This window comes from Penicillium verhagenii, assembly GCF_028828195.1.
Source record: "Penicillium verhagenii strain IBT 33310 chromosome Unknown utg000009l_segment0_segment0, whole genome shotgun sequence".
NCBI classification, from domain to species: domain Eukaryota; kingdom Fungi; phylum Ascomycota; class Eurotiomycetes; order Eurotiales; family Aspergillaceae; genus Penicillium; species Penicillium verhagenii.
The window spans coordinates 1,720,305-1,735,928 of record NW_026643173.1 but is presented as its reverse complement, the minus strand read 5'-3'; the positions used below and the strand labels follow the sequence as shown (position 1 = coordinate 1,735,928).

At 47.8% G+C, this 15,624-nt stretch overlaps 6 protein-coding genes across 6 annotated transcripts; 4 read left to right on the top strand and 2 right to left on the bottom strand.

Annotated features, from left to right (window-relative positions):
• Positions 1-157: 157 nt before the first annotated feature.
• Positions 158-2,047, top strand: N7466_009704 (uncharacterized protein; the record flags this gene model as incomplete). The annotated part of the gene is made up of 1 exon (XM_057169093.1): positions 158-2,047. One exon carries the CDS (start codon positions 158-160, stop codon positions 2,045-2,047), a length of 1,890 nt encoding a protein of 629 aa, XP_057017799.1.
• A 446-nt stretch (positions 2,048-2,493) lies between these two features.
• N7466_009703 (HET domain-containing protein) lies at positions 2,494-4,651 on the top strand (the record flags this gene model as incomplete). The annotated part of the gene is made up of 2 exons (XM_057169092.1): positions 2,494-3,446; positions 3,526-4,651. The coding sequence occupies 2 exons, from the start codon at positions 2,494-2,496 to the stop codon at positions 4,649-4,651; spliced, it is 2,079 nt and encodes a 692-aa protein (XP_057017798.1).
• Positions 4,652-4,955: 304 nt separating this feature from the next.
• N7466_009702 (uncharacterized protein) lies at positions 4,956-5,672 on the bottom strand (the record flags this gene model as incomplete). Its single annotated transcript, XM_057169091.1, has 1 exon — positions 4,956-5,672. One exon carries the CDS (start codon positions 5,670-5,672, stop codon positions 4,956-4,958), a length of 717 nt encoding a protein of 238 aa, XP_057017797.1.
• A 1,746-nt stretch (positions 5,673-7,418) lies between these two features.
• On the top strand, positions 7,419-7,616 carry N7466_009701 (uncharacterized protein; the record flags this gene model as incomplete). Its single annotated transcript, XM_057169090.1, has 1 exon — positions 7,419-7,616. The coding sequence occupies one exon, from the start codon at positions 7,419-7,421 to the stop codon at positions 7,614-7,616; it is 198 nt and encodes a 65-aa protein (XP_057017796.1).
• A 4,196-nt stretch (positions 7,617-11,812) lies between these two features.
• On the top strand, positions 11,813-12,702 carry N7466_009700 (uncharacterized protein; the record flags this gene model as incomplete). Its single annotated transcript, XM_057169089.1, has 2 exons — positions 11,813-12,101; positions 12,179-12,702. The coding sequence occupies 2 exons, from the start codon at positions 11,813-11,815 to the stop codon at positions 12,700-12,702; spliced, it is 813 nt and encodes a 270-aa protein (XP_057017795.1).
• A 1,302-nt stretch (positions 12,703-14,004) lies between these two features.
• N7466_009699 (uncharacterized protein) lies at positions 14,005-14,927 on the bottom strand (the record flags this gene model as incomplete). Its single annotated transcript, XM_057169088.1, has 2 exons — positions 14,005-14,573; positions 14,651-14,927. The coding sequence occupies 2 exons, from the start codon at positions 14,925-14,927 to the stop codon at positions 14,005-14,007; spliced, it is 846 nt and encodes a 281-aa protein (XP_057017794.1).
• Between the last annotated feature and the right edge of the window lie 697 nt (positions 14,928-15,624).

Here is a 15,624-nt window from a genome sequence, read left to right as displayed (position 1 = left end):
AATTAAATGTGAGCTAGCGGGGCCCGCGGAGTTTCACTGTTTACACTCCTTATTTGCCTCGACCTGCACTAACCAGGCATACACACTCCTTTTTAAAAACTCAAGATGCTGTATATTATTATCCTCTGATATATTTTCTAATCACTATATCATCCTCATGTCCCTCCGCTCTTTGCTCGCCCGCATCCTTGCGATCCTCCTCCCTCTCACCACCGCAGCCACAATCTACCTATATCTATACCCCGTCTTCAATGGCTGCGCATTCCCTCTCCCTCGCTCCCAGGTAGCGAGCTCCAAGTCCCCTTCACTACAAGACAAAATTCACCAAAACCCCTTCACAAACACCCTCCTGCAACACCTCCACGCCCCGGACTCCGCAACGGACAGCCCACCCGCCATCTTCAGACTCCTAGTCCTCGCAGACCCCCAACTGGAAGGCGACACATCCCTTCCATTCCCAGAATATGAACTCGTCCCCCGCATGCGAACACACTGGCGCGCCATCCAATACGCCATCAGCAACGCCTCAACCACAACGCCCGCACCGCTCTCCCTCCTGAGCCCGCACGTGCTCTCAAACATCACAACCGGTCTCTGGACACTCGCAAGCGAAGATATCCCCCGCTCGCTGAGCGCCGTCCAAAAGCGCGTCGATCTCCTCGGAAACGACTTCTACCTTGCGCATATCTACCGCACGCTCTTCTGGTGGACTCGCCCTACACACACCACCGTCCTTGGCGATCTGCTAGGAAGCCAATGGATCACGGACGAGGAATTCGACGACCGGAGCAAGCGCTACTGGAACCGCGTCTTCCGAGGCGGTCTCCGCGTTGACGATGATACTACCTGGACCGGTGCCGTGGCCAGCCACCCCGCGGACCAGGATAAATCCGATAAGCACCTCGAGCCCCTAGGCCCGGGCTCCGATCCAGACTGGCCAAGACGCATCATCAATGTTGCCGGGAACCACGATATCGGGTACGCGGGGGATGTGAGCGAGGCACGGATGGACCGCTTCGAGCGTGAATTCGGTCGCGCAAATTGGGATATCAGGTTCCAGCATCCGCCTGTTCTGCGTGGCATCAATGATAGTACCGTTTCGGATGGCTCGGGCAGCTCTGCGGTCTCGTCCGTCACGCCCACGTTGCATGTTATCAACCTTAACACCCTTATCATGGATACCCCCGCGCTGTCATCTGAGCTTCAGTCCCAGAGCTACGTCTACCTAAATGACCTGATTAGTCACCGGCTCTACCCGGTGGGAGATAAATCGGTCTTTACGTTGCTGCTTACGCATCTGCCTCTGCACAAGAAGGACGGCATCTGCACTGATGGGCCGTTGTTCACTTTTCATGAGGAAGACGATGATGAAGGTTTGGACGGTGTTCCGCGCTTTTTGGCCGGCGGTTTGCGCGAGCAGAACCATTTGAGTGATTTTGTCAGTGACACTGGTATTTTACGAGGTATTTTCGGTATGAGCGGGGATGAGCATGCGCCTGTGGGTGGTCATGGACGGAAGGGGCTGATCCTTACTGGCCATGACCATACGGGCTGCGATGCAGTTCACTATGCCGAGCAGGTGACTGCAGATAATACAGAGGAAAGTGGCGAGGAGGCGAACGGCTCGCAGAATTGGAAATGGGCTGCCAGGCGGTATACGGAGAAGCACGACTCGAATACTTCGACAGAGCCGCCCTCCATCCGCGAGGTGACCCTTCGTTCTATGATGGGAGAGTTTGGTGGCAACGCTGGACTTCTTTCTGTGTGGTTTGATGCTGATTTGGGCGAGTGGGATTATGAGATTACCATGTGCCCTGCTGGGGTGCAGCATATTTGGTGGGCGGTACATGTTGCTGTTTTGGTGACTGTGATTGTTGGCTTGCTTTGGGTTTTAGTGGGATTGGTTCAGGCTGAGGAGTCTGGGAGCAAGAAAGCCATATATACGAGTTCACATGCAAAGACGGGAAAAATAAGTGAGAATGGCTGGGTTGGAGAAAAGAAGGACTCGAAAATACGAGGCTCGGGAGAGTTGCGACAAAAGAAATGAGGCTCTGCTACGTACGTTAGAATGTATAGTGTGATAGAATCCAACTTGTACAATAATGAATCAAAGCCAGTCATTCTGGCTTGTCACTTCCAATCCAATGTTGCTCCATGGCTTACTATCAACCTTGTATAATCCATTACCACAAGCATTGAACTGGCTCCAGTCGCTTCAAATGGACTTGATTATCAGACTAGCGCACTGTCCTTTGACCTCCAGCCGTTGAACTATACTTACCCCGCTTGATAAGTACTGCTTATTCCTGCACATTTGCATAATTTCAGCTCCACAGTTAAGGATAAGAAAAGCAGCCGATGCAAGTGAGATTTTAGTCTATTTTTCCGAGCTACAAGACCCATCCATATTCGCACAATACCAAATATATTATACCGCTATATCACGATCAGAACCTAACATCGACACCCTCAATCCATTCCCAAGCAGGCAACATGGCCGGCAAACTATGTTCAAACTGTGCCAAAATCCCTCCGCCCCGATACTTCAACAGATCCTCCAACTTCCCCCACAAAACAATCGGCACCAAGGAGCGCATAACCCGACATAAAGACCGCTGCCCCTTCTGCCGCCTCATCTACAACGCCCTATTCGCCGGCCCAGTGCACTACAAAGGCACCGACAAATGGAAAATCGCCGTAATCTGGAACGGAAACTTCTACTACTTTAGCACGGGCTTCGAAGAGCCCGACATCCGCCTCGCCGTCATCCAAGAAGAGAAGAAAGAGCCATCGCCCGCAAAATACGCCAGACCCATCACAAGCACGCAGGTCTCCACCACCAAGCTCAAGACCTGGCTCAGCCTGTGCGAGAAGAACCACCGGAAACAAGGCTCCGCGCTCCAGCAGACGCTGGGCGAACCTGCACCGCCCGTGGCGCCGGGGCGCGTGATTGATGTTAATGATGCGTGCGTGGTTGCGTTCCCGGGAGCCGGAGCAAGGGGCACGTCGAAGATCCGGTATGTGACGTTGAGTTATGTGTGGGGCGATGCGGCGCAGTATACGTTGTCCAAGGAGACGAGGACGCGGCTTATGAGTCCGGGGTCGCTGGATGCGATCCGGGAACGGATCCCGAGGACGATCGTCGATGCGATGGAGGTGGTGAGGAAGATGGGGATTCGGTATCTTTGGGTTGATGCGTTGTGTATTGTTCAGGATGATGCGGGGGATAAGGCGAAGGAGATTCAGAGGATGGATTCGATTTATGAGGGGTCGGTGTTTACGCTGGTGGCTGCTTCGGGCAGGAGTGCGAATGCTGGGCTGGCGGCTGTGCATCGGCGGAAGGGGGAGCAGGTTGTTGAGACTATTTGGCCTGGGATTAGGATGACGGCTATTCATTCTGTTACGGAGATCATTGAGAATATGAAGTATGGGACGAGGGGATGGACGTATGTGGAGAGCATTGATCTTTTCCATCTGCCTTTGAGGATATATTTGGTGAGCCTTGCTGATGATTACGTCGTGCAGGTTCCAGGAGCAGAATCTCTCGTCTCGTCTTCTTGTGTTCACTGATGACATTGTTTACTTCCAGTGTCATCGGTGCGTGTGGAGCGAGAATAGTCGTGCTGACGAGACGCCGAGGATTCCCACGGCGTTAGGTGGTCCTCGATCATCGAATAATATGGACATGACATCCATTCCATGGCATATGTACTCAGACTATCTGGGGCAGTATTCCCAGCGACAACTAAGAAATGACGAGGATATAGTGAACGCCATGACTGGCATTCTCAACAGAATATCACGGAAGCTAAAATGCACGGTGCTCTACGGACTATTAACAGACTCATTCGAGTGGAGTCTGCTCTTTTACACAACATATTACCATCGACGAGCAGAGTTCCCAAGTTACTCATGGGCCGGCTGGAAAGGCGAATTCACATGTTCTTTCCCCGAACCAGACGACTTCGACCGAGACGAATCAGAAAGCTCCTCAGACGACGACTTCGATCCCGAAAGGCTAAGCACGCAAGCCCGCGAAACAGCAGCCAAGAACAGCTGGATCGTCTGGCACGAGCGCCAACCAGACGGGAGCTTGCACCTACTAACCAAAAGAGATAACGTCGCGGCGCGCAAACAGACAATCAAGACACTGAAGCAGTACCTGTTCAAGAAGCGAGCACGCATGGAGGACTCGGTGTCCGCCACCAGCCCGACAAGAACCCTTGAGGATATCGCCTTTCCGGCTTACTCGGTCCTGCAATTCTGGACCATCTCGCTCAATTTGCGCGTCCAGGAGTTCCCCGTGCCATCTGCGCATCGCGCTGATCTTGTCGATAAACAGGGCAGAATATGTGGGCAGCTCCAGATGCCGAAGGATTTGAAGCCGACGTATGGGGTCGCTGTTGAGATTATCTTATTGCTTTCGTGCAATGTGACCGAGGCGCTTGTTCCGAACCGACAAAGGTGGGATGGGGTTGATTCGGCGGGGGCCATACAAATGGCAGGTGGCGAGCCTTTGGAGCTCTTTAAGGTTATGTGGATTAAGTCTCATCGGGGGATATCGGAGCGGATGGCCGTGGGTGAAATACAGCAGAAGGCGCTTCGACATGCAGAAGGCAAACCGGTCTGGAAGGAAATCATTCTGAAATGAAGAGAGAGCATAGTGTCAGACAGGATATATGGCAACTGTCTCTGGCAAGCTTGTTGAACTTGCTCTCCTAATTCTTGTTGAAGATGAAAATTCATAAGTACTGGAATGAAGATATTTACTAGTGCTAGCCTGTATACAAAATTCCTTTCCTTTGCGAAATCTTCCCATATTTACGTCTTCACTCATTCCTGATTCCTCATTGACAACCGCACACATCAGCTCTCGCTCCATCTCCACATTCTTCTATACTCTGTTCCTGGCCAGCACTGCCCAGACCGACAACCTTTGCACGCGCAACATTCAATTACAGGCTAGTGCTACACCCCTTGGCCCTGTTACTAACACAAACATACAAGAGATCGCCATTCGCAAGAACAGCCTTGAACTCGGAGCTATAGCCTTTCACTCCACACTCTCTCGCGAAGACCGAAATCGTCGTCTCCTCGGCGCTGGTCATCGTGCTGGTCGCATAAGTCGCCCACGACACACAAAGATTATCACCGTCCCGCGTGATACACGCAGACCGAGGCTTCTGATCGAGTCGCTTGCTGGTATCGACCTCTTTGAGCAGCGCAACGATGTATCCCGCAGCCGAGCTAGAAGTAACCGCAGAGACGAAGCCGCCAATTCCATGCGCCGCCCCGCAGCACATAAGTCTAATGCCGCCGCCGGGGTAGTTGCAGTCGTACCAGTTTCTGGCGGACAGGCTGGGCTCGTTGGCGAAGCCACCGTAGTAGCTCTGCAGAGCGTCGTCTTCGCTCACCGATGCGTCGAGCGTGTAGAGCGTGAAGGTCTCGCCGGTCACGTTGTCGGTGTAGGTGCCCATTGCGAGTAGGGCAATGTCGGTGGACTGATCGCTCACGGGCTGGGCAAGGACGCCCGGGAAGAAGAGCTTCAGCAGCACGAAGCAGGCGGTCATGGTTATGAAGCCGATGACTGTCTTTGTGACGAAGTTTTGCAAATCTTTGCTTTCGTCTCGGCGCTTTGCGCCGCATTTGTCGCAGGTGTTGGAGTCGCTCATGATGGCGTTGGGTGGATGGTTTTCTTTATTCTTTGTTTTGGTTTCTGATGAAAGAAGAGGAGCTGATGATGGAAAGAAAAGAAAGAAGGGGGGATGGCATCTCAAACTTATACCCGCCCAGCTACCTACCTGTTCTCGATCCAGAGTATTGCTTGTCAAGTGACAGGGGAGGATAAAGGATTCTTGGGGCTGAGAAAGTCCGGAGTACCCGACGTGCATACTATTTTGCCCGGGTGGCCCACTTATGCACAGAGGTAGTATGCGTACTAGTATGCATGTATAGTAGTAGATGATAGTCTTCAGAAATGATCGGATGAAACAACAAAGAAACTTTTGTGGGCTTGGATTCGCAAGGCTGTAGAGATCAACTGTCTACCATATCAACTATAGTTCTACTATCAGCCTGTCTGAAATGTCTTGAATGACAGCGTTGAATAAATGCTAGTATTGAACATATGCTATGGAAGCAGATTGAAAAGTGAGAGACTAGATAGAAAGACAAGTGGGGCTGAGGGGCCAGGGCAAAGCGAACATCTGGATATACGGTTTAAGTAAAGCTTGGAAATGCTTGGCTTAGTGCAAGACGCCCGAAGTGGGGCAGCCCATTTGCTTGATCTTAGTGCTTATGTTGCAAGCTTATAGTCGAACACATGGTTGCATTAGTGCGGAGGATTAGGCAGCACTTTAACATCGTGGAAATTAGTGTCTCTTTTCCTGTTCCTGTTCTATTGATACTGCCAAAGCTAATAGAGCCAGATGTGCATACTTGCAACGATATCGAAAAGCAAGCTGACATTAAAAATGAATAGGTGCATAATGTGTTCATAAAGCCCGCGGGCTAAGGGTTTTCCCAGACATAGATATCATGGGTGAGCGGAGTCCGAATCCCGTCGGCAAGAAAGTGCATTTAAAAACTTGCAGCCTGCGAAGGATCTTAAAGGATCGGGCGCTAAGAATGATTTGCAACTACTACTATGACAAGCTTTGGTTCCCTCTCGCTAAAAATACCCCGGACTCGATCTAGAATGTCTGGCCCCGGGGGCGGCTTAAAAGGGAAAAATGATAGGGTAGTATTGATTTAATGAACGTGCATTTGCCACCGGACAAGAAGGAACAGAAAGACAGAGGGAAAGAGGGAAAGAGGGAAAGAGGGAAAGAAAAAGCGAGAAGGAGGCTGAGACATGATGGGGGGTGGGGGGTTTCTTTTTTTTCTCTCTTTTTTTTTTTGCAGCCGCGTTTGGCTCCCAGAGTCCTGTCTACACTACAATAATTATATTCAAGGCAAAGGATGATGATGGTCCAGTTTCCTCCCCCATTTGAGACTTTGACACAACTGCGGCACTTTCAAATAGGACAATACGTACATCTCAAGCGTTTAATCTCCCGACAAGGGAAATTGTGCCCCCAGAATATAGACACCGCTTGAAAGCTTTGACAACTACGACATTTGGAGGTCATATGGGGCTAGATATTTTCGATTTTACAATCTGGATGGTCTTATCGACTACAAATTGCCTCGTCCTAGGCCGACTGATAACGACTGTGGAAGTTGGCTTCACCTTACAATGGAAGTTAGGCAGTGGCTAATTGCCAGCATTAGCGATGTATTCGATACAAAATCTAGTACTTTAGGACGTCACTGGAGAGCCGTTGGTCTTTGCCGATACGTTGTTCCAAGCCATTCACAAGGAAATGAGAGATGTGGGAAGCTACCAGGATATGGTCCAATTAACCAAATAAGATACCATGCGCATGGACGATTTTACGAGCCTGGTCACCTTTCTGGACGAGTTTATGCGCTTGCACTCTTGGATGACGGAGTACAAGCTGCAATCGAGCCCCTACTGTGCCTTCCTGTTTATCATGCGCCAGTTAAGCAGTTATGAAGATGTGAGAGATTCAATTATGGAATCTCATCGAGTCTCCGGTGCTACAGCTGTTTGAATCTTACTCGCCCAATCAGTTTGCTGATATGGTGCAAAACTTAAGCGTTCGTCTGCAAGCGAGATCACACAGGTCTTCTGGGCTCGCTGCTACGGGCACGAAGCCACCCCCCCCCCCCCCCCCGATAGTAATGCCTACTAGTCAGAGCGACCTTCGCATGGCACTGTACTGCTTGCCAATCCATTCATGGATAAAGGAACATGTTGTCGTAGGAGAGGTTGATTCATTGTCTTGTTCGGCAAATCGAGGCGGAAGTGCAGTTCAAAATATTACCGATCGGGTCACAGGTGATTAATTTGATGGTGTACGGTAAGTGGGGCCGAGGGATCCCGAATCCGGGGATCTCCAATCACGTGTTCAACAAGAACAAATGTCAAATTATAAGAGCAACGGGAGAAAGTAGCGCATGAAAGACACGACGCACTTGGAATTGTAGGAAGCTGTGAGAAGAACACGCGCAAGAAATTTGCTGACTGAATTGGAAAAAACAAAAAACAAAGAGGAAAGACGAGGAGAAGCAGTCCTGACTTTGAATATCAGTTAGATTGAGGAACTACTAGTATTAGGTCAGTACTGATGATCATCTACTATGGAGATTGTTTGTGATAAAGTAGATGAGTTGCAGAAGGAGATAAGAGAGAGACAGAGAGGTGTTGATATAGACCAAGCCGCATCATCTGATTTTCCATGAACTGGCAAACATTTCTAACATGCTTGATCTCCGAGCATTATCAGTGCCATACAAATCGTGAAGTATTAATTGTCTTAAGGGTGGAGTCTTCCAGGGAAAGTCCTTGCCCGATACAACATCCTTACCCGAGTTAACGTGCTTATCCGCTACAAATGTTTGCCCGCGCCAAGAGCACCTGACCATGGCAAGCCCTAGAGAAAGAGCATTTGACGAATTGGACCTTGAACCCGAGGCTTATCTTCAGACTTCTGGAAAAAAAAAATTTCATGTTAATTACGAATTGCTTCTGCTTCTCCTCTTGCTTCAAATTCGACCACTATAGCGATCTTTGTGAGCTTCCAAACAGAGTAATGACTTAGTATCGCCAGCCCGAATTTCAAACCCTAACAACATGAATTGCATTTTTACCCGTTTAGCTTAACACTACCTAATAGACTAGTGACCCAGAGCTAGATCTCAGAGCGGTTCCTAAGCAGGACGCTAACGAAGTCAATAAATGTAGGGTTATGAAGAAGACTTCAGGTCTCTTTCCAACAACCGGCACCTCTATGGTCGAGTGGTAAAGCCCTCCCATATCACCCAGGTGGTCTTCTCAGAGTTAGCCGTTGGGACTTGCACATGTGAGAGACGGGTGTCGGTTACACCGGGAAACACCGCTCAGTAGCCAGACCTCCCTCCTAGTGCCACAGGCGCTACGAGCAGAGAGGCCCCTCTGAGCTAGATGTTTGCCAATGTTTTTATATAATTGACCATGCTGAATTCAAATGAATATCCACTTTTTCAGAGCTCAATCTCACTGTATATTATGGTAAAATGAGAGAATTCCAGAGGGTCGATATCTCAACTGATGTCAATGACGCTATTCAGAAGATACCTCAGAAGTACATAGGGAAATCGATTCAACCGGCGTTCGACTCCCACTTTCATCAGATTGATTATTTTCAACATTTGAATATACTGTATATCTACGTTCAAATGTTGCTGGCATTGGTATATATGATTTTTCATCAAAATAACAGATGAAAAATAATTCTTACATCAGATCTTGGGATATCATTCCTATAAATCTATTTCTAGCCAAGCGCCAAGTGCTTTGAGGGGCTGAGGCTAAAAGAATCAAGTTAATTCCTGATTCTTAAGGCACTCTGGTTTTGACTGCACGAATACAAGACCAGCATAGTTTGGACGCCCTAGTGATACCTCGTCTCTCTTCTAAGTATTCATCTCCTTGTTTGTGGTTTCTTCTTAGTCTTTATCTTCTTCTCGTCCAATCAAACATCAGATTACCTAATGTGTCTCCGTACACCGTTGTAGAAATTTGTGCCAACCTTCTACGTGCGTTGTTGAAGTCACTCATACTGTTTTGTTTTGCTTTACTCCCTTTTTTTCTTTGCATCTATACCCATCTGGCCAGCGAAGTCTTGATTCTACATATGATTGCACGTGCTGTTGTAGATGTACTCCGTGTACTCCGTATGTACATAGAAGGAAACATTGCTTGCCGGTCCGTATCCACTACCAGATCAAGTGGGGTAGTCTTGTACTGACTAACTCCGCATACAGAATTATCCTTAGGCAAGAGTCGACGTCAGGGGCTTGATGTTCTGGGTCATTTAAATAGAATGTTATCTGAATTCAATGTTCTCTTGCATCCGCTCCACATTGAAATAGAATGGCTTCAGCCACATACCTAGACGGCACTTGAGGGGTTCAATCTTGGCAATCTGACTAGATATAGTGGAGATGGCTCTTACTAGTGGGCCCTTATTTATGAAATTGTTGGCAATGGGTCGGCAGAGGTGTAATACAAGAATCAAGTTACACCCGGAATCAGCCGCATTCCAGCCTTGGAAGGGTTTGGCCCACACTTGGCCCACCCACTCTCGGTTCCACCGCATATCGCAATTTATCGCAATTTACCGAATGATCCCTGAGAGAGACGATCACTCACCAAATTTGTAATGTACAAGGCTGAGTTGGTTGAGCAGAAAAAACATAAGCTCCGTGAAACGACGCTTACTATCCAGCAAAATTTCGCTCAGAGCGTTTTCACATATCTACCAGCTATCAAGCAGCACAAAATTAAAGTAATTTTTGACAGCATTCTAAATATATTAATAAATAATTAGTCCATACATAAGAACCTCCAGCTCCACTAGGTGTCTGACTTGGCACCGATCGTGGTCCCATCGTTGTTAACAGCCTCACCGTATTTGGATCGACAGCCCAACGGGTACAGAACAAATCGCGATTCGAACCAAGTACGGAGTATGGTACATATTGGGTAGTCAGTCCGTGAGTCTGATGGCAGGATTCTTGTACTAAAGATTATAGTGGAGCGTCCTTTCTCGTTCATTGTACCGTCCCTTACAAGGTCACGTTCTGTACCAGTCCTAATTACAAGTAGTAAAGAAGACGTAACAGATAACTTGAGAATCATACTCCACATGTACTATTTGAGAGTAGTTCTCCAATTTCCTCGTCAAGAACCTGAATGTGGACTTTTCTTGAACCTCATTCTACGTTGTTTTTATTATGATCGACGATAAGATACTCGGTGTTAATAATTGCTGAATCGATGCTGGTACGAAGTCCATTTGCTGAACAAGATCGTACCGTCTGTGCCGCGCCGAGCCCACCTCTATGGCTATTTTAGGTGTTTACCTACTCTATCATGGCAGTGCCATATAAGAAGACAGATATTGTCAAAGGAATCATGCCATGACTTTCGATATCACAACTTGAGAAACGCACCAGACCCCTGAAGACTATCTAGATCTTGAGAAAATAATCTTGGAATCTGGTGTACATATAGGTTTCCCATGAATTGAAGCTAAGATTCGAAGCGATGCTCCATACAACATCCATTTGAAGCTTGAATTATGGGGTACTGATCAGCATGAAACCTTGGAATTGGAGGTCCCAGTCCTTAATTGCTTTCTTGGCAAGAACACTGAAATGATGTCGGCCCATTTTTTCCCCCTCGACTAGGCCGATTCAAGCGGCTTAAACGATACCTCTTCCAAGGTTTTGTTGACGGGCCGCTCGGGCGCACGGTCTCGATGGATTGTATCAGCTTTCCGTATAAACGAACCGTCTTTGAAAATTTCGTGAAGCAACCCTGCTGCACATTTGGGTTGAGTAATTGATAGTCTTATTGAAAATCTCGAGCAGGGTGTAGCTTGGTTTTATCCAGGATTGGTGAATTGTTATGCATAGTAGCTATCTGTTGTTAAACATTGAATACAATCTAACATTGAAATTACTTGAATACACTAAGGCTGCACGGGCGAGTTTTGGCCCCGGGGTATCTTTGTATCTTTTTATAAAACTAGTACTAGTTCATTAACTGCTATCCGAGTGAAGCCCCCCACGATAAAATCCTAGTGCCAAGGTTCAATGTTGGGTCATTCTGCGAGATGTATATCGCAGTTTTTTCCAACCAAGGTTGGCTTCCTGTTCCCTCCTTCACCCCAGCCTAAAGTCTTTCGTTTTTACGACCATAATGGCGTACTCGGTCGTTTCAAAGGCTCAAGGGTGGATTATCCTCCTATTCGGCTTCTTGAATCTTCTCACGATCGCTAGTGCTAGCTCCAGCTCTCAATGCTACTATCCCAACGGCAACGAAAGCACTGATACCCCCTGCTACACAGACGGCCGAGTTACCCATTGCTGTGGCGAGGAATCCATATGCCTCACAAATCAGCTGTGTCTTTCAGTAGCGCAGCCATTTTCCTTATCGCGCGGAAGCTGCACTGATAAAAGCTGGGGCACGGATTGCCCATCAACATGTCGTAAGCTCTATACCTGACTATTTATCCACTGTTGCGATTTCACAGAACTATGAGCTGAGCATATTTTTTTTCACTAGGGAGCGCACAAGAAGCCGCTGGGGCGGCTGTTGTGTGGTTAACGAACGGTACAGCGACCGGCGAAGAGCCACAATACTGCTGTAATTCGGCCGTGATCTCGGCCAACGATACGATAGTATGTAGTACGATCGATGGAGATTCCCAGAACCCCTTCACGATTTCGAATGGTTCTGTTATTGCCAACGCCGCAGCTCTTTCGGGGTTGGTGGAGGAGTCAAGTTCGTCCACCGTCGCCAATACTACTGCTAGTGGGAACAACACAACGATAACGAGCTCGCAATCGTCTTGCAACACCTCCAGCAAAGACGTGGCTATCGGGGCTGGGGTCGGTATTCCCCTCGGTGTTATTGCCCTTCTTCTTATTGTATGGGCGTTGTGGGAAAGACGTTTGAGGAAACAGACACCCGTTCCTGGTCAGGCCTTTCTGCTCTCTGATAACAACTCCCACTCCCATGTTCGTGAAATGGATGGGTCAAAAGTACCGGAATTGTACGATGGGTCGACTATAACTGGATCTTCTTAATATGTATAATATCTAATGAGGAAGTACCGATACAGAGTACATAATGGGAAGATTTATTAATTAATCCTTACAATGATACATGTGAACTTTGCCAAGTGGTTTAGATTGAAATAAAATGATTAGGCGACCAGTCATTACGCATCGGAGGAGTGTTGGCAAACGCGAGCTAGACCAATCCCATGCTTTCTAACGCATCCATTCTGTTCATGTAGTACCAAAACCGACATCTGGATCGATGGATTTCCAATCGCATGCATGTTGTAAGTCAATTTTTCTGTTATCTTTACTAGGTATTGAAAAAGGTTGTGCTCAAGAGAAGCTTTAGGACAAGATAATAATGTACACGATCCATGGTATTAGGCTCGGTATAGTGCAGAAGCCCATACGGACCTCGGGATTGCATATCCGCATTATAGACTTTTCTCTCGTGGGCCTGTTTTTGGGGTCCTTTTTTGTTTTATTTTTCGTATATGACAGCCTCGCAGCAGCAAAACGAAATTATGGCAGCTTGCCAAGGAACGCCACCGATATCATGCGGATTGACACCCCACTGGCTTGTCCCGTATTGCCGGTTCAGGGAAGTGATTAGCGCAGGGTCTGGTATTATACCGTTATATTACCAACGAGCTTTACCGAGGCCGCTTTCCAGGCCTGATCTGCGCCGCAAACACCAGTCAGCACTGCCCTTCACTATTTCATGTACGGCCCCCAAATACATCCGGCCACGAACTTACAAATTTCTGAAGTCACTCCACGCTATTAGCTGCAATACCATTCCGTATTGCAATGCCTATCTGCTATCTACGATTTGGATTACATAGGGACTCAGTCGTTTTAAATTCTATTAGATACTCAAATACAGTATTAATGCAAGATTGTCTTCCTGGCGCTAGTTCAGAAATTTATGTACATATAAGTTTCGTGGCCAGAGATTGTAGGTTGCGTCTTCATTAGTTATACTGAGGCTCACAAGGAAGGTCGTGATTATTGTTCTAATTCCGCGAATTGTTTTTCCTGCTCCGTATACGAGTTATGTCTCAAGTGCTTAGAAGTTATGTCTTAGATATGCGAAATTGTGGCTGGACTTGGCAAAACACATCATCTCGCGGATATATTAGCTCCAAGGGTATCATGGGGAAGGAAATGATAATAACCAACTGCCCGATATGGTAGACATCGAGCTCATTGCAGTAAGACATAATACATGCAACAGGCAGAGAAAGTATGATGTAAAAATAGCCGGAGGGCATGAGAAGGGCCAATACCGATATATACATATGTGTACATGCGTGCTTTAAGAGATTAACGAGCCAATGTCGAGTCATGGAGCTCAGCAGGCATGGGTCCGGACTTGAAGGCGCTTCCAAGCTCTGCGGGCTGTGCACTGTACGCAGCCATATCAGGCGGATAACTGTAACCGCCAGAAGGTGGGCTGCTCACCGACGGGGTGGATGTAAGCATCTTCTTTCTCAATTGCCTCTCATACAGAGCCCAGCCAAGTGCAACAAGGGCAATTACTCCAAGAGGCACGCCGACACCGGCACCAATCGCCACATCATTGTTAGAACCGGAGGAGCAGGTGGAGTTCGATGATGAAGCGGTGTCATCACTGTTACCGGTGTTGTTTGCAACAGTTGTGGAGGTTGAACTGGAAGATTCTTTGACTAGACCATCGAGGGCAGCCACGTCTGCAATGACAGACCCGTCCGCAATTGTGAAAGGGGTTTGAGTTTCGCCTGAGATGGTGCTGCATACCAAAGTGTCGTTGCTGGAGATGACCATGGAGTTGCAACAGTATTCGTCTTCTTCGTCCGTTGCTGTGCCATTGGTGTACCAGACAAGAGAGGCACCGGCGCTCTGCTGGGCGGTTTCTATTCATAGAATCAGTATTTGAGAATATAATCCGTATCGTGGAATGTGTTCCAAGGTTCTCTGTTTCCACACTTACTGCAATAGGCTGGACACGAGGTGCCCCAGCTTTTATCGGTGCAACTTCCGCGCGAGAGGCCGAAAGGTTGGTTCAAGGAAAGACATAGCTGATTTGTAAGACATATGGAGGAATCTCCACAGCAGTGTGTAATGCGGCCATCGGTATAGCAGGGTGTATCGGTGCTTTCGTCGCCATTAGGATAGTAACATTGCGAGGAAGTGGCTTGAACTTTGGCAAGGAAAGCCAGAAAGCCGAGTTGGAATATAAGACAGTTGAAAAGGCTTAATTTCGCCATATCGGCTAGTAGTCTGACAGGTCAAATTTTCTCTCGAACCTTGGAACCAAGTAAAATGGGTAGCGGCTCCGCGGGGTATTAAAGACCGTCCAAGGTTGAGAATCGAAAATATGGAAAATTGGGGAAATGTAATGAGAGACCAAGAGGAAAAAGGGGTGGTCCTTAAACTCCCCGCGAGCCTCACCAATCCTGCCAATAGGTTTGAGCGTGAGTTGGAAGCGTTATGGGGGTGATTGGATGGACATGGCAGCCCAGCCACTCTGATCAGCGAAGGATTCACAGGACTCACGACTCCGTACGGAGTAGTACATACTTCAGTCTGGAAAATGCCCGTAGAATCCGCATGCACCTAACTAGTGCCGGCTAGTAAGTACAGTACAGTATGTATCAATTCGAAACTGGGCCAAGCAATACGAAGTACATACTGTGACGGCTCGAAAAACGGAAAATTCACCCCCTGAGCTCTCCACATTTAGCGGGATAAGGGCCCACGGGTCCAAGTGCTTTTTCCTCATTCATAATTGATTACTAGTTTTTAAATTCTGTATCCCTGGGTATCTACTGTATGTATAATAGATGTATGCCAAGTTTAGTACCCCTATAAATTAGATCCACCTGTGGACCCTTCTTTGTAAGACTTTACATATTATGTGGAATCATCTTAAGATGTTTTCTGCGTATGTTTTAAAATACACGT